General features: G+C 49.2%; 1 protein-coding gene across 1 annotated transcript in view; it reads left to right on the forward strand.

The window, feature by feature from the left end:
• Positions 1 to 25,117, forward strand: part of GALM (galactose mutarotase) — a 35,480-nt gene extending 10,363 nt beyond the window's left edge. The window contains exons 3-7 of the mRNA XM_065401306.1: positions 418 to 624; positions 3,471 to 3,552; positions 21,215 to 21,356; positions 22,216 to 22,390; positions 23,472 to 25,117. Coding sequence (XP_065257378.1) covers positions 418 to 624; positions 3,471 to 3,552; positions 21,215 to 21,356; positions 22,216 to 22,390; positions 23,472 to 23,549 — 684 coding nt within the window. The 3' untranslated portion in view covers positions 23,550 to 25,117. The remainder of the gene's footprint in view (positions 1 to 417; positions 625 to 3,470; positions 3,553 to 21,214; positions 21,357 to 22,215; positions 22,391 to 23,471) is intronic.
• Positions 25,118 to 26,673: the final 1,556 nt, after the last annotated feature.

Here is a 26,673-nt window from a genome sequence, read left to right on the forward strand (position 1 = left end):
GAGTGGGCTAAGTGATCCCTGTAGGACCTCTAGATAAAATGCAGTCTATACATTTGTTTTTAGATGATGTATCTGAAATATACAGGACCTTGAGGAAGTGGGAAATAATGCTGGTTGGCAGCTTCTTCTTCCTGTGTTAAATCCAACATGTAGCACGAGAGAAGGGTGTTACTCAGTAACATATTATGATTGATATTACTGTGTCACTTAGGAGCCTCAGTCATGGATCAGGACCTTATTGTGGTAGGCACTGTGCAAGCACAGAACAAAAAAGGCCCCTGCCCCAAGAAGCTAACTGTCTAACAATGGTTTCAAGAATTCTGAGAAATGTGTTTGCCTCCGGAAATGGAGCCATGTCAAGTATCTTGCATGTGGTTTTCCACGGGGGTAGAGAAATGAAATGAATTGTTGTTGCAGGTTCTCTGGACCCCGGAGGTGCTGCTAAATGGCATACGCTTCTCCAGAACGAGTCCAGATGGTGAGGAAGGGTATCCTGGGGAACTAAAAGTCTGGGTGACCTACACGCTCGATGGTGGGGAACTAGCAATAAACTACCGAGCTCAAAGCAGCAGCACTACTCCTATTAGCCTGACAAACCATGCCTACTTCAATCTAGCAGGCCAGGTAAGATAATCATCCTTGGTACTTCTCATGCTTTGGAAGCATGACTGAATTCATCTCACTAAACTAAATGCCTCGTAACTCTCTCCTGAGCTACGTTGTCCAGTGATCTTACTCTGCTTGCTATAACATCGGAACAACTAATACTTTAATACATCGTGAGGGGAGGGGAACCAAGAGCCATGTGCAAGTTGGGGTAGGATGTGGGAGGGAGACGCTGGGGCTATTTGTGGTGTGGGTGGTCAGAAAAGCCCAGTCCAAGGGGGTTCAGGGCAATTAGGGACATGCCCTGCTCAGGGAAGTTAATTTAGCACCAGGAGAAGCTACTGTGACTCTTACAGTCTGTTTGGATTCCCAAGCAAGTGCAGGAGGGACTGCGTACAGGACAGTGGCCTGTGATGTACAGAGCAGACTGGATGAGCACCTGGTCTTTTCTGGCCTTAAACTCCCTGACTCTGAGAGAAAATGAAGCTTGTTGGGGTCACCACCACTCATGGCTTTTGGGAAAATGGCTCTTTTCTACTCCCCATTGTTTCTGGGCCAGGAGACCCAGAACAACCCAACCAGCTAACAAAGCGTTAAATAACCTCTGCTTCAGTGATGCAAGTGTATCCCAGTGTCATGGGTGCTTCACTTTGTGCTGACACATCCCTTGGTCTGACCACATTCTATTAGTGCCTAGAGCCCCAGCTGAGATCAGGGCCCCCACACTAGGAGCTGTAGACAAATGTAGTGAGAGAGTCCTGGCTCACAGTCTAACTAGACAAGACAGAAAACAGCTGGAAGGAGAGAAAAACAAAGGCATAATAGAAAGGGAAAGTGAATTGTCTAAAGTCACCCAACAAGTCACAGCAGAGATGGGAGTAGAGCCCATATCTCGAGTCACCGTGCCCTGCCAGGTGGACCACACTGCTTCTCAAGTACATTTTGCTCTCATTACATTTATAATCAGGCATGAAGCCAAAGGTATAGAAAATAATTCTCCCAAGTACTGCTGTGCAGTGAGGATAGCATCTGATAGCATTGTTACATTCTTACACTTAGATAACAAGGCTCTTTGAAACATGCTAGATAGAAAGAGAGATTTTAGAATGTCTGCGTAATTTAACTGTATCAATGCCATTGTTTTAACAACTGCAGTGTAATCATCAGTGTATAGTTAATTGGTTAATGATAAGGCAAAGTAAACAAATATAATTTGCAGCATAATCACATTTTATGGAGCAGACATAACACCTGCAGTGTGTGTGTCTCTCTGTGTGAGAAATTGTTAACGCTGATTAGAAAGTGACACACATATTTAAGGGCTTGATCTTGCTCCTATTTCAGTTGGGGGGGGCAGTTTGCATGTTGCCATTCGCTTTAGTGGAAGCAGGATCAGACCCATACTTACACAGAATCCCCACCACAAGAGAAGAAAACCTTCCTTCTCCAGCCCAGAAGGACTTTTGCCCTCTAGAACAAAGACTGCCAACCACAGCACAGCATTCGTGACCCTGACACCTTCTGATCTACTTTAGTGCCTTTGCTGGGTTACACTTTAGTTTTGCTTTTTTGATGATTTGTAAAAGCTTATTTAGGCACTTTCGGTTTGTTTGTTTTTTGAGTTTTTGTTGCTAAACAAATGTTATACTGAAATAAAACAGATGGTTTGTAAAACCTAGACAGAATGTGCTTTATTTGTTTCTGAAAGATAGCTGGGCTGTTATGGAATTTTGGGGGTAAGACTTGGAAAGTGTACTGAACCCCCTTCACTGTGAAAGCTAGATAATGTTGACTTGTCTTAGAAACAGGTATTGACCAATAGCCATTGGCAATATCAATGGTAAAAAAACATTTTGCTTTGGGATTTACAGATTTAATTGGGTTAGGCATTTTGGATACAACAGCTGCACAAGCTAGAATTACTTGATTTAATTTTTGATAATTAATAGTAAGATGCCATGACCCATTTGGTTTTTGTACTAGCCAAATTAGAGAATTGCATACTGAAGAATACTTACGGATGATTTTTTGTTGCAGCAAAGATTTAATGGTTTCAGCAATATGAGGATTGGCCTGATATGGGAAAGGATTTGGGGGATTGTTTTTTTCCCCCCAATTTTAACAGTTACTTTTATTTTTTTACACTTATGCTTTTGTTTAGCAAAAGCATTAACATATTTAGCCACAATTGCCTGCATCTTAGCTTTTTTTTTTGGCAATTTTTGTAGGGTACAAACACAGAACAAAAAGACAGTCCTTGTACCAGAAAGCTTTCAGTCAAAGACCCAGATCCTCAAAAAAACCAACAACAGTGGGAGTTAGGTACCTAAATACCTCTGAGGATCTGGCCCCAAGAAACTGTCTATCTTAGGTTTTATATGGTACCTTCCCTAGTAACTTTCCTGTGTGCACTAGGGGGAAAAGCAATAAGGAAGTGCAGGACAGGCAGACAGAAGTGAGTGCAGAAATTTCCAGCTCAGTACAGTTGGCAAGCTTTTCAGCATGCCCACTGTACCAGTACATACAAGCTGTCATTCTGACAAGTAGTCTGTTCTTGACTGTGTATAGAGCATTGATTAGGCTGTGAGTGTATCGAGCAGTGGAGTGGGATTAAAGCCTTGGGATTATGAGGGTTGCTTTTGCGTCTCTCTGCTTACTGGGTAACGTGGAGACTGTGCCAGTTGTAGGGAAGCTCAGAGTCACTAACGTTTGAACGCTGCAATCCAGCGACATGGGCTCTGCTGGAGTTTGTGGTCAGTGTCCATGTGGTATGATAACTGCCAGTGGAAAACACCCTGCACAGGTATCTGGACACATGTAAGGGGTACAGTGTAAGTGTAAACATTTCTTTCATTGTCTCCTAGGGATCACATGATATCTACAACCATATGGTCTCCATAGAAGCAGACTCTTACTTGCCTGTGGATGACACCCTGATCCCTACTGGTTGGTGACTTTGAGAATTGCATTTGTTTGAGGGGAGGGGATTTCATAGCTCAGCGGGAGCAGGACTGGCTCTAAGGCGAGGAAAGTCATTCTTAAACCTAAGTGAAGTTTCTTATTCCAGTAGAGTAATGGTTTGATCCTTCTGTTAGCAAACAGGAGTGGCATGAAAGGGAGTCCAAAGCCACATGACAATAGCTCTCCTTGCATGAGGCAGCTCTGCAGTTTGCACAGAACTGACCCTTGTCTCACCCAAACATAGTTGGAGAACGATTCCCTAAGCCCTGGTGTGACTGATTGCTTTGGCCTTGTAGCCCCCATTATGGTGCTGGTACCTGCTCCACGGTTAACTGAGGTTTCAACGGATGAGCCTGATGTTTGGCCTCCATTTAAAATCCCCCCAAAAGCTGCATGTGTCTCCAAATTGAGAGGTTGTATTTGGGTCCCATCTGGGATCCTTCCATCAAATTTGAAGAGATCAGACAAAGTTCTGAGGGGATCAGTGGCATTCTAAAAGTCTAACACTTTTTGCCATGTACTGCAAGGAGAGGGCTCTGTGACCTCATGTGTATGCCAGCTAGTGAGTCACATGTCGGAAGGAAGGGCCAGAGAAGCCCAGGATCTTCAGGAGGTGAGATCTCTTCCCCCCCATCATGTGTCTGGGGAGAAGGGAAAAGCCTCATGTTGTGGGGAACAAGCCCTCATATAACACCTTGTAAATGAAGCACACAGGGTTGAACTTGCCATGGGTGTGTGTGAGGACTGTTTGCAGAGAGTAATCCAGGGTGAGGGACTTCACTCTGCTACACATAGGTATGAGTAACTTCATCCGATCATCTCGGGGCATCATGGGTCTCCATACTTCCATTGTGTAATGAGTGGGGAGGGGAAGCCAGTGAAGCCCTTTCTGCCTGTGGGTACCTGTGGGTATGTCTGTGTTGCAGCTGGGAGCAAGCCCCCAGCCTGGGTAGACAGACTTGCACTAGCAGGCTAAAAACAGTTGTGCGGACAGAGGCAGAGGCTCAGGCTCACTGCCCCCCTAGGCTTGAGCTTGGGTGGCCAGCCCAAGTCTCCACCTAAGCTGCAGTGCCAAAGTCCCACAGCTGTTTTGAGCGCACTAGCCCAAGCCACACCAGCGCAAGTCTGTCTCTCTAGCCTGTGAGACTTGCTTCCAGCTGCCTCTCATGTCCTTCTCCCCCCCGTTCTCCCCACCTCCTTCCAGCCCAGCTGCTTGTGCTGTTGCCAGCCGAGCAGCTCCTAGTGCTAGGACCTGGTTCCTTTTCCCCTTTCCTTCCTCTTGCAATGCCTGGCTTACTCAGGCTTGCCTAGCAAAGGTTTCCACATGATCTTGAGGTCCTACTATTCCCATAAACTGTGCCTGGATAATCTGTCCCTCAAAGCCTGGCCATATTACATGATGGGAATCCCAGGTACAGTCTGATTGCTTTGTTTCACATGTGATGGGTCAGATCCTCAACTAGCATAAACCAGCATAACTCGATTGCTGTGTCACTGGGGCTACACCAATTGACACCAGCCGAGGAGCAGGCCTGGTAGCTTGTATTATGAAGGACTGCCTTGGTGCTGAGCAAATTAATTTTTTCAAAAAGGAATGAATTAAATGCTGAAAAGTTTGAATCGGTCCCAAATCAATTTTAAAACTAAAAGTAAAATGTCAAAGCAGCCCAGGCGCCTCTGAAGTGTCAGGTGCCCCAGCAGGGAGAGAAGAATGTGGCGTTTTTCTCCTCGAATTGTTGCTGCCAGCCAGGCCTGTTTGGGGGGGGGGGGGGGGAGAAGGGCAATTGCCCAGGGGCCCAGGCGATTTAAAAGGGCCCATGGCAGTGGCGGCGGGAGCCCCGGGCCCTTTTAAATCATCCGGGCGGCCGCAGGGCTCCTAGGCGTGCGCAGGGTGGTACCGGCAGTGGTGAAGGCAGCCGGGCGGGTATGTGGAAGCCCTGGCCGTGCCCATTGACTGTTCTGCCCCGGGGCCTGCAACTGCTGTCGGCTGGCCTGCTGCCAGCAAAGCACTGGCAGCTAAACCTCAATGGAAACCACCAGAGCCCTCCCTGTCTAACCTCCGAGACACTTCAATACAATGAGCGCTGGTGGGTGATGGTCACACACTGTCTGGATAACTGTGTACAACAGAGGAAAGGCGAATCCTTTCAAGTTTTTGGCGAGGTCTTTCCCCGTGTGGAAGTCTCCCTGTTCCAGGGTTTCTCCGTCAGTCTGTTGATTTCAGCGGAGTTCTGCTGAAGTGAATTGGAGTTGAGCCAGGCCCCATGTAAACACCTGACTGGAGTGTAAGCCATGCTGCAGCTTTCCCCATGAGGGTGCGGTGCACAGTTAGGCCTGCAGGGGGTGCACCACTCTACCTGGCTAGGGGCAGCAGCATGGAGAAGGGAGAGGGAGTTGTAAAGGCCCTGACTGAGTTGTCCAGGCGCCTTGCTCCTCTTGGTTGAGGGAGAGTGGGAGTTAAATTTACTGGGTTCTCTGTGCCTGTGTCGTCTTCACTTGACACCAGCTGAGGCCAGACCTAGAGCACTCCTGCTGTACCAGCTGCTCCTAAAACTGGCCTTATACCCGCCTCCCACCCAGCAGCAGAGGCCCCTTCCCAAGACCTAGGATGGGCAGGAGCCAAAGATCCCAGCAGTCCTAGTAGAACACCAGTGCCTCCCTAGGGACTGGGGAGCTGGCCCTGTTTGTGAGCTCTGAGGAGCAGAGGGGAGGCCCCTGCCCAGCTAGGGCAGAGATGGCTGCTCCCGCTCTGAAGAGCTAACAGTTTTGGGTGGGAGGAAGCAGAAAACTGATTAATTTGTGCAGCTAAGGTTGAAGAGACCAGAGAACTGATGAGCTGAGGGTGTGAGGAAATGGAGGGGGTACGGCATTATGGGCACGTGGGGGACGAATGAGGGTGTCTGACATGCGGGGAGGGGTGAGCAGTGATGGAATGGCAGGGTGGCGTGGTTGTCACGTGTGGGAGAGAGTGAGTGCCTGGTGTGAACGATATGTGAGAGAATGAGATAAAGTTTGGAGTGAAGTGTGTCTGTCTCCCCCTCTGTCCGCCCAGGGGTCTGACAGGTGTGCGTGCATGTGTGTGTGTCCGTCCCTCTGTCCACCCAGGGGTCTGATGGGCGTGTGTCCTTCTGTCCACCCAGGGGTCTGACTGGGGTGTGTGTGTGACCCCCTTTGTCCACCCAAGGATTTGATGGGTGTGTGTGTCCCTCTGTCCATCCAGTGGTCTGAAGGGTGTGTCTGTGTGTCTGTCCAGGGGTGTGTGTCTATGTCTGTATCAGTGTGCGGGGTGGGAGTGCTGTGTGCGTTGGCGTTTCTGGTAAGCCTCGGCTAGCAAAATTTTGCTGGAGCTGGTAGGTTTTATTTCCTTGACGTTTTTGCAAGTCTGCATTACCATATGCCTTCCGGCTCCGCTGTGGGCAAGTCACATTGATTTGCACCTGGGGGCGGGGGTGAGTAGATCTAGGTGAATCTGCATCATTACTCCTCATGCGTCTCCTCTGGATCCAGCACCCAATTCAGCAAGAGACTGAATGTAGGCACATCAGTATTCCCCCGGGGTTCAGAATGCAAAAGGGCATTGACTTCGGTGGGACTGATGCCGTGCTTAGAGTTCAGCCCATGCTAAGTACACGGCACTTACCTTGCTGAATTGGGACCTTAGTGTAATGTTTCAATGGATGCTCATGCATTTTAAGTAACATCTCTTTCTTGAAAGTTATCAATTACCTGGCTGGTTATTTAAGTTTTTAATTGCGCCTTGGCTTGATATTCCTGTTTTCTGTATCTATTTGCCTTTTAACATTTTGGATAAATGAATCCATTAAGGCAAAAAAATAGATGGATATTCTGTGCTTAGCTAGGCGGAGGTTGTGTATATTTTAAAAACCATTTTGTGTGGGACTGTCTCTTTTTTTTTTTTTTTTTTTTTTTTTTTAGCGTAAGTAGAGACCTGAATAAAACAGCTTCTCTTTTTAAAGTGATTCTTCCTCCACGCTAATGTAGTCAGTAGAATTCTACATTTAGATCAGTTCGAAAGCCACAAAAATGCATGACTTGTAAGATACAGAGTGATTCTGAGCATTTGCAAAGAAGAACTGGTGCAGAGCAACTGATGAGTTCAAAGTGAGTAGATCTGAAAAGTCAGGGCAGTCGGCAGCGAGGTGAGGCTGTGACTGCTGATGTGAGAAGAGAAATGTCCCCAAACAGGGACTTCAGAGCAACAAAAAGATTAACTGTTTGATGGGAAGTTTGTTGTTCCAGTCAAAGTTACCCGCATTGGCGATAAATCCGAGCAAATAAAAACCTGGCAATTGCCAGGAAAATAGTTCATACAAAACTTGATCACAGACGGCAGCACTGCGCCAGAGAACCGATGGCTGTGATCCGTGGCCCTGATCTCCCGCTGCCTGTCACTTACACCTGTGCTTCCAAATCTGGCTGGCAGCGTGTGGCACCTGCTGTGTGGCATAATTTCCTATTGTCAAGGACTGTGCCGAGTGGAGGAAGAGTCACTTTAAAGAGAGAAACTGTTTTACTCAGGTGTCTACTTGTGCTAAAAAACAACAACACAGCCCCACACAAAATGGTCTTAAAAGTATGCACAACCTCCACCTCACCCACCAAACACAGAATATCCAACTAGTATTTTTGGCAGCGTTTGACACCTGCTCTGTGGTATTGTTTCCTATTGTAAAGGTCTGTGCAGGGAGTGGGGAATGACAGCCCTGTGTGACTCTGAAGAAGGGGATGATTTTCAAAGGGCAGCTAGGCACCGAACTCCCATCTGTGCCTCTGAAAATCTCCCCATAACTTATAACTTTTTGCTAATGGGTTTGAATGCTTTGGGCTCAAACAATTCTTAAGGTCCACTAGAAGTGGAGAGATCACACTCTGTGACCTTGTCCTCTCTACTGGCTTTATTATTAGCATATCAGGTCACTATTACATTCTTCTCTAGCTTCTCTCTACTTCTTCCATTTGCATTTATTTATCGATATGTTTCTGGTGATCACCTATTCATGTGCTGAAGTGTGTGTGTTAGGGCTTCTAAAGAGTGATTATGTGGATATGTTCTTTTACACTTTATTTACCAATTGTCACTTGTTATGGCACTTAAATACTAATAATGTCAGAGTATGGCAGGCCTGGTGGGGTACGGAGTGCACGCTGGAGCCCCCTGGTTTGATCTGCCATGAGTAGCCTGCTGTGTACTCTGAATGCAGCATGTGAGACATGTTTAATTCCACCCACAGTCCTGGTGGAGTTTGGTCCATTATTCTCCCTACACCTTTCCTTGGTTACATAGTCCTTGGCAGTATTCGTTGCCATGTGGGTATAACTCTTGATGTACAGAACAAACCCAGAAGTTTCTTGTTAATTTCAGAGGGTTTGATGATGCCTGTAAGGGCCAGTCTTGTGTCCCAGAATTCCATGGTCCACAGTGTGAGGGGCGCATAAACTGCTGTATCTCTTTAAGGAGTGCATATACCGCTCCCCACATGGCTAGCCATCTCTGCTGATTGGTAGTTAGGGATGGAGTCATGGCTCTGCCCACTCCCTGCCTCTCTGGTGGGAGCCCCATCTCAGCAGCCCCTGCACTCCAACACACTCACTGTGTGATCACATAAGGCCACAGTCTAGGAGCTGATAGTGATTTATAGCAAAGCCAAGTGATCTGCAATAGCCATTGCCTCATTGCAGCAGTCGGTGACACCACACAGCCACGTGCACAGATCCGGCTCTATTCATAGCCAGCTTGTGATTTGTACACCGATGGTGCTTGAAGGTAAACCATGAGCTGTCATCAGGAGATGAGGAAATGCTGGTGATCATGTGACCAAGAGTATTGCACAATACCAGCATGTTCATGAAAATGCTGGGTGCTGGGATCCTCAACCACAGAGAAAATATGAAGTTAGATCCTGAGTCAGCCTAGATAATTTTATGTTTCTAGAATAACTAGCTGCAGTCGGAGGTGGCCCTCATCCAGCCTTGGCCCTCGTCCATTTCCCCAATCAACTAATCACTGTGTGTGTTCTGCGTAGCAATAAGGAGATGGAGGAAATCAATGGCAGCCAAGGTCAGTTTGTGCTCACCATTGGAGTGACAAATATCTAGCAACTCTTTGGGAACCATGGGCCAGATCCTGAGAGCCAGCTAAACTGTGCAGGACACAGAGGGAGTGGGGAAAGGTGACTCTAGGCAACATCTCTGTTCCCCTAATCCTGGGGCTGTGAGGTTCTGCAGGACGGGACAGGAACCTGGGTTTGCAGGAGGGCGGACACAAACCCGCAGCCATGGTAAGGCTGCATGCATTACCGTATACATCCTGTGGAAATAAATACCACAGGAAGTACTGCCTCAGGAGGAGGAGACCAGGAAGTGTCTGTACAACAAGATGGACTCCCCTGTTGGCTGTAATGGTGGACATGCCTCTTGGATTGCTCTGGGACGCCTGACTCCAGTACTGACTTTCAGAGCTGTTCCTAGCCTCTGACTGCCACTGCTCTGACCACTAGATATGACTGCCCAAGCCCCAGTCATGACTGACTGACTGGCTAGGCAGTAGTTTGTCTCTGGTGGAATTTGCAGCAATCTCGGGGCTGCTCTAAATTATGCCAGCAATAATGTTCCCATAGGGACTGTTCTACCAAGGATCACCAGAGTCCAAGATGCTTCTGGCCCACCCCCGTGCCTAAGGGGATGCTGGAACAGGTAGTCAGAGCTGGCTACACCTACTTTATATGCCATACAGGGACTCTCCTACAGTAGGGTAATCTACCCATAAGGGGAGCTTTCTAATTGTCCTGTCTGAGAAGCACCAATCAGTTGGACGGGGGCCTGAAGATCTGCTGTGTCTATGCTAAAAAGCTGAGGCCCTCTGATCTGAATGTTTTTCCTCTTCTCTTTCCTTTCAGTAGAAGTTTAAATCATGGCTTGGTCTCAGTTATCTTTCCAGCCTACTTTAGGAGATCATTGTCTTTTGTTCCAAACCATTTGCCGTCTGGTTTGCCGCGTGGTGGAGGCATGTTATGCTGCCATGATGCAGGACACCCAGCTACAGGCGCTCTCTGAAGCAGTGGAGAGAAGGGATGTGGAGGAAGTGGTTGTGGGATATGACTAAGAAAACTTGCAGCGAGTGGGCTTGTATCAGCTTCGGTGTCTGAGAACTGAGCATGGTTCACACAGGCACAAGTCAGGAGGTGCAGGTCTCAGGCGGCTTGCAGCAGTTACTCCTGCTGGAAAGAGGAAGCAGCTGACAGTGGTGGAATTGAGCAGGGTGGTTAGAGGATGTGGCACTTGAGGCTTATGAGGATTGGCCTGGAGATTATCCCTAATTTACAGCTGGGGAGAGACACAGAGGGGAAGTGGCTTGCCTCAGGTCACCATGCCTCTTGTGACTGTGGGAGAAGGGAAAGAGACACCACAAATAACACCAATAGCCCTTTGTGTTGGGAAGTGGCTATCGCCTAGGTCTTGCAAGCTGTTAAGGCTGTGCACCTCACACCTCTCCTTGTTTTGTTATCTCTTTAATCTGAGCTAAGGGGCCCAGACTGAATGCATGGTTGCACTTTGTGGGAAAACACGTAGACTCACAATGTATCAGTCACTGGATCACTGGAGATCCCAGACCTTATGGCATGGCAGGCTTAGCCTCCAGAGAAGTGGAAGGAGGGAACTGCTCACTTAGTGCATAGGCCTTCTCCCCTCTGACTGAGAGCTTGATCCAAACCCCACTGAAGTGTGTGGGAAGACTCCCATTGAATTCAATAGGCTTTGGATGCGGCCCTGACACTGAGCAGCATGATGTGAAATAGAAAGGCCCAGAGAAAGGGAGCAGTTTGTCACCTTCTAGCGCTGTAAGGAAGTTCTTGTGCTGAAAAGTTGTCACGAGTTTGCTCATCTGAGAAGAGAAAGCGCACTGTAGTTACTGGGATCACAGCCACCTTAGAGGGAAGCAGTCTGAGCAAAGGGACAAAATGCAAGATTCAGCATAGAGCTTTTCGATGGTTCCCATTGGCCTGTGACATCGAAGCCGCTCTGGGTCTGTAGGGGGTGTAGCATTTTCTACTGGGATCCCCACCAAAGCAGAATTTCCCATTGCAGTGCAGAGCGTAAAACAACACTGGGGTAAAGACAGACTGGACTCGCAGTGCTCCGAATGTGAAATAACACCAGTGAGGTCAATGGCATTATACCCGTGGGAGTGGGTGGAGAATCAGGCCCCCAGTTTCAGAAGTTTAGCTCCCTAAGGCTAGAGCATTTGAAAAGTGGCTACTGATTTTTCATGTCTCAGTTTTTGGGTACCCAATCTGAGATCCTGGGGGCCAAACTTTTAGAGGGGCTGTCCCCCCACAACTCCTGTCAAAGTTAATGGAAGCCTGTGGGTACTTGGTGCCTCGGAAAAACCAGCCCTAGGTATCACAAGCTGGGTTCCCAAAGTGTGAGGCATACTGAAATTAGTGTACTCATTTGAAAGTGTTGGACTAAACAGTTACCAGAAGCCCTTGTTGGCTTTGCTGTTCAGATCCTATGTAGTAGGGCTTGGGGCCCAATTCACTCTTAGAGGCGCTATTGATACAAATGTAGGACTCTATCCAACGGCAATGGAGATGCTTCGCTGAGCACTGGATCATCCCCTTAGTTAGGTAGCGACGCATGCACACTGAATCTGCGCCATGTGAAACCAATGCAACAGGGCCATGAGAACAGCTTTGCTATTGAACACGGCTCACTCCAAAACGACACGTCTCTGAGTCAGCCCTGGAAGTTTTGATATCAAATTCACCTTGTTTTGAAGCAAAATGACTTGATTCTGAGTGTCAATGTGTGTTTGCGGTACCAGGGGGAGGAGGGAGGAAGTAGATGTTCCATCTGCTTAATTATTTTACTGTTGACTGAGTTTAGAAAAATCCTACGTGCTCTTCCTTAGCGTGAGCAGCGCTTTGCTTGTTGAGAGAGCCGACTGCTGTTTTCAGTAACCAGTTCTAAGATTGCTGTTTCTTAGAGCTGCTATCTAGAGAAACCACATACAGCAGTTGCCTCGTTGAAGCAGGTGTGCTTGCATGTTAGCATCTTTCTACTTCTTCCAGGGGTGTTGCTCTATGGGCCTTCTGTGATAACAGAAGAGAATTGCAGAACATCTGACCGTGCCTTGGTGGGTTTACTCTGGAAGTGTGGGGAGCTGGAGAATGTTGTGTGCACTTCATGCTGACTTGCTACCTCATGTCTTAACATTTTGAATCCCGTCTGTTATCATCAGGGAATATACACAAAGAGTTGGGGGGGAAAAGGGGGAGAAACAATTTACACTCTGTCTGAAAGGCTGCAACATAACACGACTTTATTCCAGAAATCTAACACACACACCAAATGGAGCGAGAGACAAAGCAGGCTGCTCCCTAAGGCAGAGAAGCACAATTCATCCTACTTTAGGCTGGGTCACTGCATACTGACTGCTGAAGAGCCAGATGGCACACTTTCCTCTGAGCCCCCTAACCTGCCAGCAAGACCAGAAAGCCTCTTGGAACCTAAAGTAATCGCTTGTAATTTCAATACCATGTTCAGTACCCTAGCCCCAGGGGAGTAGGGAGTTATCCTGGTTGTTCTGAGCTTCTGCAGAATCTCAGCTTTCACATAAAAGGAAGAGTAGGGTTCTAGCCTTTATGGTTGTGAGTGTAACCAGTGTTGTATTGATCAGGGGTTGTGAGCATCTCTCTGGCCAGGGGGTTGCATTGTGTATGTCTGCCTAGAGTGTGGGGGTGTGAGGATGGGTGAGAGTGCCGCCATTTATCCAGGGTGTGAAATGGGTATAGGTGTGTCTCTCCATCCAGAGCGGTGGTGTGTTCATCCCGGGGTTTGAGAGCATGTATGTAAAAAGACCAAGATTCCCTTTTCTCTCTTTAAGTGAATGAAAATGGGTGAAGTCAGAGCGCGCCCAGGAGAAGATCTCCCTCTCAAGAATAAACCTGGATCAGTTCTTTTTTTGCTGGGAGTTTCTGCAAGATACCCTAGAGAACAGCCCATTGATCTCCCCTGCCGAGCTGTAGGTCCAGCAGCTCCTTCCTCAGCCACGCACACTGCTACTTAGGCCAAAACGTACAGTGGCACAGCTAGGTCGGTTAGAAGTGTGAAAGATACCTCACCTCCTAGCTACGAGCTGGCAAAACCCGCCGGCTAGAGCAGCTTGCTGACAGCTGTGCGGCCAGAAGCCCTCTGGTAACGTCGGTCAGGAAGGTGGTGTTCCTATGCCATCAGAAAAACTCCTGTCAGCGTAGCTGTCTGTACTGGGGGCTCTGCCGGCATCACTCTACTGCCATCGGCTCTGTAGTGTGGACACAGCCTTAATTGCCTTCTTCTTTTACTAAGTCTCTTTGGCTCTTCCATTTTTCTCTCCTCTCTGACTCTCTCCCACTTTTTAGACTCCGAGAGGCCGCTGAAGTGATGCACCACGCAGTAATACTGAGCACAGTGTTCAGACTATGCCTCGTCCCTTGCATTTGCATACACAGTGCGCTGCAAGCTAAGCGATCTTTTGCCTTCCTTGCAGCTGGCTCTGGTTCCTCACCTGCCCCATTTCTTACTATAAAGCTTAAAAGCAGGGCATGCTTCTCTTCTTCTTCCATAGCTCAGCGGCGTGAGCTGGCTCACCTCAGCCAACAGTGCCCCCTGCAGAGCCGTGGTGAAGGGTGCAGTTTGAAAGAGCTGGTGATGCCGGAATCTGCTGCTCAGCTGAACTCTGTCACCAGATTAATGGTGTCTCAAGCAGATGGGTGTGGAGGGGACAGTGCCTATTCATTGTGTGATGTCACAGTACAGCAATGCCGAGGGGGACACTGCTTTCCTCTCCCCCTCCGGCTCTGCACTGCTGGTGTTTCTTGAACAGAGGCCCCTGCCCTCACAAGCTTTGTCACTTTGCAGATCACATTGGAGTGGATCTGACGTCGGGAAACGTCTAACAGCCCTGGCCCAAATCCTGAGGTTCTTACGCAAGCAAACGTCAATGAGAGGGAACAACCCCTGTGAATCTGGCCTTGTAACTAGAGGGTCACGTGCTCCATAGCTTCTGTGGGCTGAGCTCGGTGCAGCCCTCCATTCCCCCTGCAAGCTCCCTGTGGGCCACCACCAAGTGCCTCTGCTTCAGGGGTTCCCTGCAGCTCTGTGTGCCCCCATTTATTTTCTTCTCCCCCATACCAGAGCCACCCTGCCAGGGGTTCGGTGTGCTCTCCATTCTTCCCACCCCCAGGACAGGAGCTGTGTGTGCACCCTCATTCCCCTCACCAGTACTACTTGTCTTCAGTCTGTCTGGGAGGTCAGTGATTCAGGGTGTCACCATGGGGCAGCGCTGCGTTATGCTGGCAGGGCCATCAGCCAGCTCTTAGGGCTCTAGACAACTGCAGAGTGCTTAAAGCTGTGGCTTTGCTAATCAGTGGCAAGGGCTCCCTGTGCGTCTCCTTCCACCCTTCTCGTTTTCCAATTTCTTCCCAGATTAAAAGGGTTCTGCTTAGCGATGCCTAGAACATCCCCTGCGGCTTTGGAAGTGATCGGATGAGGTGTTCACAGACATGCAGAAAATGCCGGGAAATGCTGTTGCACTGTGTGTAAAGCCTTGCACGTTTGGCCAGCTGTTATCCATAGCTAGGTGGTGTTTTGCACAGCAGGATGTGAAACATTGACTGTATTAATGCATTAGGGGCTGATTGTGCCATTCTGATGCCCGATTGCTGGTCTGCATGAAATTAGCCTGTGAGCTCGGTCCAGTTCACTGTGGGCAGCACAGAACCCTCCTGCACAGTGTCCTTGTTGGCGTCGCTACTGAAAGCACCAAGGAGTCAATGGGAGACTAGTCTGTCATCCCTACAAGTGGTCCCTTCGGCGCCAGGTTGAGCCGTATTGGCTCTGTCCTGTAGGAAGTCTGCACAGACAGGGCCTGTACAGGAACTCGTTCTGTCACGAAGCAAAGGGCTTCCCTCTCTCAGGCTATCCACTTTTCTGCAGCATGAAATGCTCACTTTAAAAAGTTGTCTAAGGAGTTCTAAAAACACCCAGATTGTAAGGCCCTGATTCAGCAGATTCACTACTTAGAACATCAGTTCTTTGGGACAGGAACTGTCATTGTGTTCTGTGTTTGCACAGCACCTGATGCAGGGGGACCTGGCCCACGATGGGGCTCCTAGGTGCTGCGGTATTGTTAATAATAATAATAATAATAATTAATAAAACACTCAAGCACATGCTTAACTTTAAGCACAAAAGTAGTCCCAGGAACGTAAAGATATGAATGTGCTTAATTGCTTTGCTGGGTTGGTAATACAATATGGGGCATAACAGTCTTCAAGTAAGTAAAAGGTTGTTACAAGGAGGAGGGTGATAAATTTTTCTCCTTAACCACTGAGGATAGGACAAGAAGCAATGGGCTTAAATTGCAGCAAGGGAGATTTAGGTTGGACATTAGGAAAAACTTCCTATCTGTCAGGGTGGTTAAGCACTGGAACAAATTACCTAGGGAGGTTGTGGACTCTCTGTTATTGGAGGATTTTAAGAACGGGTTAGTTAGACAAACACCTGTCAGGGATGGTCTCTAAGGCCTGGTCTACACTAGGAGTTTATGTCGAATTTAGCAGCGTTACATCGAATTAACTCTGCACCCGTCCACACCACGAAGCTATTTAGTTCGACATAGAGGTCTCTTAAATTCGACTTCTGTACTCCTCCCCAACGAGGGGAGTAGCGCTAAATTTGACATGGCCATGTCGAATTAGGCTAGGTGTGGATGGAAATCGACGGTAATAGCTCCGGGAGCTATCCCACAGTGCACCACTCTGTTGACGCTCTGGACAGCAGTCCGAGCTCGGATGCTCTGACCAGCCACAGGAAAAGCCCCGGGAAAATTTGAATTCCTTTTCCTGTCTGGGCAGTTTGAATCTCATTTCCTGTTTGGACATCGTGGCGAGCTCAGCAGCACTGGCAACGATGCAGAGCTCTCCAGCCGAGATGGCCGTGCAATCCCAGAATAGAAAGAGGGCCCCAGCATGGACTGATCGGGAAGTCTTGGATCTGATCGCTGTGTGGGGCGATGAGTCCGTGCTTTCCGAGCTGCGCTCCAAAAGACGGAATGCAAAGATCTATGAGAAGATCTCTAAAGCCATGGCAGAGAGAGGATACAGCCGGGATGCAATGCAGTGCCGCGTGAAAATCAAGGAGCTGAGACAAGGCTACCAGAAGACCAAAGAGGCAAACGGACGCTCCGGATCCCAGCCCCACACATCCCGTTTCTACGAGGCACTGCATTCCATCCTAGGTGCGGCCGCCACCACTACCCCACCACTGACCGTGGACTCTGAGGATGGGATATTGTCGACGGCCGGTTCCTCGGACATGTTAGCGGAGGGGGAAGATGAGGAAGGAGATGAGGAGGACGAGGCAGTCGACAGCGCTTACAACGCTGATTTCCCCGACAGCCAGGATTTTTTCATCACCCTTACAGAGATCCCCTACCAACCGTCACCAGGCGTTAACCCGGACACAGAATCAGGGGAAGGATCAGTCGGTAAGTGTTTTAAACATATAAACATTTATTTTTAACAGAACAGGAATATTAACAATATTAACAATGGGTTTTGCATGATTACTTTGCCCTAGGCGCTTAACGTTTCAGTCCTTGGCAGTGCAACTACTGAAAAAAAATCTAACAATGTCCGGTTTTGCATGATTGGTTTGCCCTAGGCGCTCTACTGTTTAGCCCCTGCCAGTGCAGCTACAGTAAAATGTGGTCTACATGACCGGGGATAGAGCAGAAATCCTCCTGGGACATCTCCACGAAGCTCTCCTGTAGGTAATTGGAAAGCCTTTGCATCAGGTTCCTGGGGAAAGCGGCCTTATTGGGTCCTCTGTGGTATGAAACGTTTCCGCGCCAGGAGACAAGCAAGTACTCCGGGATCATTGCCCTGCAGAGCATGGCGGCATACGGCCCTGGTCTTTGCATGCTTTCCCGAAGCATCCTTTCTTTCTCCGTCTCTGATATCCTCATCAGAGTGATGTCGCTCATGGTGACCTGCTTTGAATTAGGTAGGGGAATGTTAGTATTGGGACTGCTTGCCTGTTCCTTTACAGAACTGTAACCGGCGGTTTACAGCCACGCGGTGGAGGCGGGAGAGGGGCAGCATACAGGGATCTTTCCCTGGAACAGCCGCGAGGGGGTGGGACAGGGGCAAAGTTCATGCTTGCCGGATTGCTGGCAGCAGGGACTGGCATTGCTTTGAACGTGAAAGGAGGCCAGTGCTATTATTAAAGTTTTAAGCAGCCACAAGTCTACGGCTTACCATGTCAGCCTGTTACCCAAATTCCGCTGTCCTGTCCCGCTTGTCTGATCTGCACTGCAAGACCCCAGGCACTGAATGCGAAGGCCGAAAATTCGACCTTGTCCTGAGTGCGCATGTGATAGGTGCTGTGCATGGTCTTGTTCACAGAGAAAGACTATGTTCTTTGTTCACAACTAAATTTATCTTTCTGAGGAATTCACTCCCTTTTTCCCATCCCACAGCGTCGGCTGTCTCCTGACCTACCCTGGCATCACACTCCCAGAGGCTAGCGCAGATTAGGCGTAGGAAGAAGAGGACACGGGAGGACATGTTCTCGGAACTTATGGGCTGCTCCCGAGCCCAGGCAGCACAGCAGACCCAGTGGAGGGATAACTTGTCCCAAATCCACCGATCACACATGGAACAGGAGGAGAGGTGGCGGCAGGAAGACCAGCAGGCGACTCAAACGCTGCTTGGACTAATGAGGGAGCAAACGGACACGCTCCGGCGCCTTGTGGATGTTCTGCAGGACCGGAGGCAGGAGGACAGAGCCCCGCTGCAGTCTATCTCTAACCGCCCTCCCCCGCCACAAAGTCCCATACCCCCCTCACCCAAAGTCCCAAGAAGGAGGGGCGGCAGAGTCCGTGAAAACTCTCACTCCACCCCTGCAGACTGCTCAAGTACCAGAAGGCTGTCATTCCTCAAAATTTGATAAGTCCTTTCCTTCCCGCCTCACCCAAGCCCCCGTCCCAGTTTCATCCCCCAGTTTCATGTGTAGTTGCTAATAAAAAATACGTTTCTGTTAATTACTGTTTCCATCATGTTCTTTTAGAGGAGAGTCTGTCTGAAGGGGGGGAAGGGGGTTGGTAATTGGACAGGACAGTCACCTTTAGCAGGGTACAGAGGCGGGGGCAGGTCCAGCAGCAGGGCACATACACAGTGCAGTCACTAGTTACCCTGGTCAGTATGGGAGGTGGTTTTCATGTTCTGTGTGTGGGGGGGGCTATGTGACTTTGTGGCGGGGGAGGGCGGTTAGAGATCTTATGCAGCAGTCCTTATCCTGGATCACAGAGCCACACAGCAGGGGATCTGTAACCGTCCTCCCCCTGCCACAAAGTCACATAGCCCCCACACACAGAGTCCCGATCAGGAGGGATGGCAGGCTCCGTTGCAACAACCAGTCCGCCACTGCGGAGCCTGTCATTCCTCGAGTTTAGAAGCGTCCTCTGCATCACTACACTACACCCGCTCCCCACCACAGTCTGCGTCCCAGGTTCAACACTTTCCCACGAAAACAGTAATAAAGAAAACGGTGTTCATTAACAAATTTCAACTGATTTTATTTTTAAACGTGTGTTGGAAGGGGGTGAACGGGGTATGTAACTGGAGAGGATAGTGAACATTAACCGGGTAAAGAAACGGGGGCAGGTTCAGCTTCTCTGTAAACAAACTTAATAGTCACAGGTTACCCTGCTCACTCAGGAACCTAGCTTTCAAAGCCTCCCGGATGCACAGCGCGTCCCGCTGGGCTCTTCTAATCGCACGGCTGTCTGGCTGGGTGTAATCAGCAGCCATGCTATTTGCCTCACCTTTATGGCGGGGTGGGAGGTTCTCCCCCTTGCTCTCACAGAGATTGTGGAGCACACAGCAAGCTGCAATAACAATGGGGATACTGGTTTCGCTGAGATCAGAGCGAGTCAGTAAGCTTCTCCATCTCCCCTTGAGACGTCCAAAAGCACACTCCACCACCATTCTGCATTTGCTCAGCCGGTAGTTGAAGAGTTCTTTTTCACTGTCCAGGGCGCCTGTATAGGGCTTCATGAGCCAGGGCATTAGCGGGTAGGCTGGGTCCCCGAGGATCACTATAGGCATCTCCACATCCCCAACAGTTATTTTGTGGTCCGGGAAGTAAATACCTTCCTGCAGCCGTCTAAACAGACCAGAGTTCCTGAAAACACGAGCGTCATGAACCTTGCCCGGCCATCCGACGTTGATGTTTGTAAAACGTCCCCTATGGTCCACCAGTGCTTGCAGCACCATTGAAAAGTAGCCCTTTCTGTTAATGTACTGGCTGGCCTGGTGGTCCGGTCCCAGGATAGGGATGTGAGTTCCATCTATAGCCCCACCGCAGTTTGGGAATCCCATCGCGGCGAAGACATCTATGATGACCTCCACGTTTCCGAGGGTCACTACCTTTGAGAGCAGTAGCTCAACGATTGCGTTGGCTACTTGCATCACAACAACCCCCACGGTAGATTTGCCCACGCCAAAGTGGTTCGCGACTGACCGGTAGCTGTCTGGCATTGCAAGCTTCCAGAGGGCTATGGCCACTCGCTTCTGGACAGTCAGGGCTGCTCGCATCCGGGTGTCCTTGTGCTTCAGGGCAGGGGACAGCAACTCACAAAGTTCCAGGAAAGTCCCCTTCCGCATGCGAAAGTTTCGCAGCCACTGTGATTCATCCCAGACCTGCAGCACTATGCGGTCCCACCAGTCCGTGCTTGTTTCCCGGGCCCAGAATCGCCGTTCCACAACATCCACATGACCCATTGCCACCATGATGTCCTCGGCGCGGGGTCCCGTGCTTTGTGACAGGTCTGTGCCACTCTCAGACTTCAGGTCCTCACCGCGCTGCCGTAGCCTCCTCGCCCGATTTCTCAGCATCTGCCTCTGGGAAAGGTGGATGATAAGGTGCGAGGTGTTGACAACAGCCATAACTACAGCGATGGTCGCAGCGGGCTCCATGCTCGTAGTGCTGTGGCATCCGCGCTGTCACTGACCAGAAAAGTGCGCGAACTGATTTCCCGCCGGCGCTTTCAGGGAGGGAGGGCGGGAGTGACGGACGGATGACGACAGTTACCCAAAAGCACCCTCGACACATTTTTTTACCCAGAAGGCATTGGCGGCTCGACCCAGAATTCCAATGGGCAGCGGGGACTGCGGGAACTGTGGTATAGCTGCCCACAGTGCACCGCTTCCAATGTCGACGCTTTCCCCGTTAGTGTGGACTCACAAAGTCGAATTACTGTCCTTAGTGTGGACACACACGTTCGACTTTGTAATATCGATTCCACATATTCGATTTAAGTGAAATCGAACTACTCTCGTAGTGTAGACATACCCTAAGACTTAGTCCTGCCTCAGTGCAGGGGACTGGACTAGATGACCTGTTGAGGTCCCGTCTAGTCCTATGTTTATTTCTATTATTTCTACCGCAGGGTTATTCACTGACATCGTTCAGTATTTCAGAGCTGCAGTGTCCTTTTTTCTGTGGTTCCTGGAGCCTCTCTGTGAGCTGCTAGAACAGGCTGTCTGCTCACCGAGAGTTTCCCTGTGCTATTTCCCCCCAGGAGAGGTGGCTGCGGTGCAGGACACAGCTTTTGATCTGAGGAAGCCGGTAGAGCTTGGAAGACACATGCAGAAGTTTCAGCTCCCTGGCTTTGACCATAACTTCTGCTTGGAACAGTCGGCGGCTCGACGCTACTGTGCAAGGTGGGAACTCGATGCATCAGCTGTGTAAAGCAGTGGTGGCTCCCTGGCTTCAGGTCTTTCTGGTTTGCACCAGTTGTGCTTGCAGCACAGAGGGCATCGACTGGGGACTCTGAAGGAAGGTCCCAATTTTCTGTCCCTTCCATCTAAAGGCCCCCCATTACCAGAGTATTTGAGCCTCCCAGTCTTTAATGTATTTCCCCTTACAAGAGGCCTGTGAGGCAGGGCCGTGCTGCCGTCCCCGTGCTGCAGATGGGGAACTGAGGCACAGAGAGATTGAGTTAAGGTCACAGTGGGAGCCTTGGGCAGGGAGTTGAACCTCTCTCCTGAATACCGGGCCAGCACCCTGACCACGGAACCATCCTTCTCCCCTCTCCTTGCCCTGCTGGCTCCTGTTTTTCCTGGCTCCTTGCCACTCACCCTGTCTGGCTCTCACTTCCCTGGTCAATGCAATGCATGGCCCTTTCCCTCCCCCACGCCCTGTCTTGCTGCTCCCATCCCCTCCACTCCTGTCCCATAGGCCATCCACTGCCATCAGCCTCCTGTCAGCGGCCCACCGCTTTGTCTTCTTGGCCTCCTCATTGCCTGGGCATGTAGACTGCACTAACTGCCAGGGAGGCGAAGTGCCCTACAAAATTGCATGAGCTGCAGACTGACCTTCTGGTTCCTCTAGCAGGCTTCTCATTAATGTCACTCTTCCTGTGGGGAAGCTGGGACAAAGAGGGGAGTCTTGCACTGTGTCCTGAAGTGCTGGTCAGTTCTTCTCAGCCTATCCTCTTTCCTTGCTCTCCAGGTTTCGCTCCTTCCCCCTCTTGCTTTCTGTCCTTGCTCCCTGGGTACAAACCTGCCTCTCTTTATACAGAGCACATCATCCCCCTAGTGGCAGGACGATGGAAGTTTACACCACTCAGCCTGGGATCCAGTTCTACACTGGAAATTTCCTGGACGGCTCGCTGGAGGGCAAAGGGGGCTCTGTGTATCCCAAGCATTCAGCCTTCTGCCTTGAAACACAGAACTGGCCGGATGCAGTTAATAAGGTAACTATTGCTGTCCTGGAAATCCGTACCAGCGCTGGGGGGGAAGGGCTCCTCTGAGCTAATGGAAGTGACACACATGCTCATGGAGCCGCAATGGCTCCTTAGGCCTGGTCTACACAGCTTTGTACCAGTAGATCGAGGTTGGTTAGGGTGTGTGCCTCCTAATGTAGATGCAGTAACTCCAGGGTCATGACAAAACGCCACTAGGAGCACCACAAATAACCTCCGCTTCCTGGATCTCAGTTTGGACTCAGGTTTCCAGGAATGTATTAACCAAATGCACCACCAGCCCCCCCCATGTAACAGCCCTATCAAATGCCAGAAGCTGGGTGTGTAAGGAGGTAGCTGAATGCTTTTCCTGTAGAAGGAGGAGATATTGTCACTTGCTGAATGATTGTATCTTAGCAACCAGGGGGTCGCACACTTGGTTCCTTTTGTCAGGTGGGCTCATTGCACCCACCAGGGGCTCCCTGCAGCCCTCCCTTCCCCCCCACAAGCTCTCTGTGAACCACCTCCCATCCCCCTCCATTTCAGGGACTCCCTGCGGTCCCTTCCCTCGTGCCAGGTGTCCTGAACTGTGTCTTAGCAATGAACGGTTCCTACAGTACTCAGGCCTGACATCGCTTCGCCCATGCCCTGCTCCCGTTCGCAGGTGTGAGAGCCTGTGAAAACACACGTGGCCTCCTGCAGCCAAACTGTGAACCACAATGTACAGCTCACTTCACAACGTTCCCCTCCCGTGGGAGAGCTGTGCCTGGAACAGAACAGCTGTTTCAAATGCACAAAACGACGCCGATGCTGAGGCTTAAAACAAATGTTAAACTAAGCTGTTTGAAGTAGCCTATTTGGTCCTAGCATTTCCATTGCAGGAGCAGCATTAAATGTGTCCTTAGTTAGCTAACAATAAGCAGGATCAGGTTAAACCACCTCACCTTAGAAGGCTACTGTGACAGTTAAAAGGAGCATGAGGATTTTAGATCTTTTTACCAAAGCTAAAAATGGCTCTTGCTGAGCAGTGATAGCACTCGGCCCCAAGCTGTGAGACTGTCCGATCCAAGATACTGTGTTTTTCTTTCCACAGCCCCATTTCCCCAGTGCACTGCTGCGGCCAGGAGAGGAGTACAACCACACAACTTGGCTCAAGTTTACTGCAGCTTGAGGAGTCACCTCTGCAGCCACAAGGAGAAATTCATCACAAAGTGCTCTGGTAGTGGGAGGGGAGCAGGGGAAATCACTTAAGCAGGAGCTTCCAAACTTCTCCAGCACAGGCAGAGGTGACAGGTGCCAGGACATCTCCTAAGGATGGCGTTTGTAAAAGCTCTCGACACTGGCTTGACGGCTCCCATTGGAATCACTGGTAAAGCTCCCCTTGATGTCAACAGAGGGAGAGTTAGGCCAGCGCTGAGGCCCTGATCCCCAAAGGGACTTATGCACCTAACCTCCGTTGATTTCAATAGGAATTAGGCGCCTAAATACCTTTAAAACCTGGCCCTTAGTGGCTACAAAACTTGTCTTCCTCATCCATCAATTGGACCATGTCAAGGCCTCTTTTAAACTCCTCTCCCCTTTCTCCTTCCCCATGGAATCCCTGTCTTCCTTCAGGGCCATGCAATCTCCACTCGGGATGAGCTTGTCTTTGAGTCATTCCCACTTGCCCTGTCATGTTTGTCTCTTCCCACTCCCCCACCAGTGCTTTTTTCTGCACCAAACCTTCTGCCATTCAAGTGCTAACTAAAACCTCACTTCTGTGACCCCAGAAGTGAACCAAAAATAAATCTACCCACTATTCCTTCCTCTGGGCTGCCCCATGCAGCCCAGCTTCTCTGTATCTCTAGTATAGACCAGGCCTAAAAGACAAAGTGTTACCTGTGTCTCGGTTAGGGGGTGTGATGTTTTACCAGTACAGTTATACCAGGAAAGGCACTAGTGTGGATGCAGGTAAACCGAATAACACAGATATACTTATTGCCCTCTCATCTAGGTATAAAACAGTCCAACTTACTAGTGTAGAGAAGCCCCCAGAGAAAGAAACACCTTTGTACGGGTAGCTCATACTCATACAAGTAGGGACTAAAGCCAGGGGGTCTGTGGCCTCCATCCTCAAAGGCATTCAGCTACCTCACTCCCATGGGAAGTTACCTTTGAGGATCTGGGCCTATGTGCAGCACTAAGGCCAGGTCTCCACAACAAGCATTAGCCAGTGTAGCTAGGTTGGATGGGGTGTGATGTGATTGACTCAGCTGTGTTGGCAGAACCCCCCCTCTAGTTATACGAGCTGAGCTGCGCTTTGGCTGGTATAGCTCATTTTGCAAGAGGGGGATGGAGTAAGTTATACCAGCAACAGTGCAGTATTGCCAGCATAAGCTGCACGCCCCCCACTAGGCATGTAAAGTACACTGGCTAAGTGTTCCTTGTGGAAATACGGCCTAAGGACCATTCACAGGACTAAGGATCTGCAGGAGCAGTGATTTGCAAGATCAGCTTGACCTTGTGTTGCTTAAATAATAAAAATGGACGTCATCTCAACCCAAGTCCTGGGCTCCGCTGGTAGAAAATTTCTCTGAGAAGATTTAAATCTGCTCAACTTCATCATTTGAATAGTTAATCTTCCATCTGGCGCTAGTAGCTGATGCAGGACTTATGCCTACCTAACTGTAGAAAGATCTTGCTTATTACTCACTTTCACTGTATTGCTTTTACTTCCTCAATAAAAATGAATTTTCAAGATGACTTGTAGACAAAGAAGGCCCAGTTCCCAAGCTGAAGCCAAGGAGTGGGACGCGGGTATGCGTGCACATAACCTTTCTGGAGCTGATTGTGCTGGCCAATCCCCTACCCTCAGAGCGCCTCTGGCTACCAATGGCCATCAAGGAACTGTCAGAGCAACTGGGACTCACTGAGGTACAAAGATGCCCCAGCTATGCCTCTAGCACCAGCCCTGGAATGCAGAGGTGACACGCAAGGATCTGCTGATATCGTGGAGATCCTCCCCACTCCAGATCTACGAATTTGGTGCTGGTGGTAGCAGAGCAAAACCACCCCAATGCAGCCCAGGATCTGACCCAGAGACTACATGATCCATGCAATCTGATCACTGATAATTCTACTGGCACTGTATTCATTTTCCCCCCTTAGATTCACACATTAAGGCCAGAAGGGCTCATTGTGATCATATAGTCTGACCTCCTGCATAACACAGGACTTTCCTTAATTAATTCCTACTTCAAATCCACTAGCTATGGTTGAAATAGGAAAAGATCAAATCTTGATTTAAAAATTTCCAGTGATGGAGAAGCCACCAGATCCTTGGTAGGCTGTTCCAATGGTTAATTACCTTCATTCTTAAAAATGTGGGGCCTTATTTCTAGTCTGAATTTGTCTGGCTTCAGCTTCTAGCCCTTGGCTCGTTAGACCTGTGCTAAACTGAAGAGCCCTTTATTAAGTTCCTGTTCCCTACACAGGTCCTTACAGATTGTGATCAAACTGCCCATTAATCTTCTCTTCAGTAAGCTGAACAGATTGAGCATCTTGAGTCTTTCACTATAAGGCATGTTTTTTAATCATTCTCACAGCTCTTCTCTGCACCCTCTCCAATTTTTGAATATTCTTGAATTGTGGAGACTGGACCTGGACTCAGTCTTCCTGTAGTAGTTACATCAGTGCCAAACACAGTGATAATATAACCTCCCTAAGTCCATAGTCCCCTTTATACATCCAAGGGTCACAAGCCCTTTTGGCAACAGTATCATGCTGGGACCTCATGTTCAGCTGATTATCCACTGTGAGCCCAAACCTTTGCTTCCTAGGAGACTCCCCCACCTTGTAAGCATGGCCTTGGCTCTTTGTTCCTAGATGTATGACTTTAGATTTGGCTATGCTGAAATGCATAGTTTGCTTGTGTCCAGTTTACAAAGCAATCCAGAACGCACTCTATCAATGTCCTCTTCATTATTACTACCAAACCACTCCTGTTTTTGTGTCATCTGTCAAATTATCAGTAATGCTTTTTCTTCCAGGTCAGTGATAAAAATAAACAGCAAAGCACCAAGAACCAATCCCCACAGGACCCTACTTATTAGCAAGAGAGTTTTCAATCCATTTAATGTGTGCCATTTTGATTTTGTATCATTCTAACTTAACCACAGTGTTGTACAGTACCGAGTCAAGTGTCCTACAAAGTCTAAGTATATTGTATCAACACTATTACCTTTTTCAAGCAGATGTAAACTAGCTCACCCAACTCCCTCACACATGGTAAATTCCCACTCAGCCCCTACTTCTAG

Source organism: Emys orbicularis, chromosome 3 (genome assembly GCF_028017835.1).
Source record: "Emys orbicularis isolate rEmyOrb1 chromosome 3, rEmyOrb1.hap1, whole genome shotgun sequence".
NCBI classification, from domain to species: Eukaryota; Metazoa; Chordata; order Testudines; family Emydidae; genus Emys; species Emys orbicularis.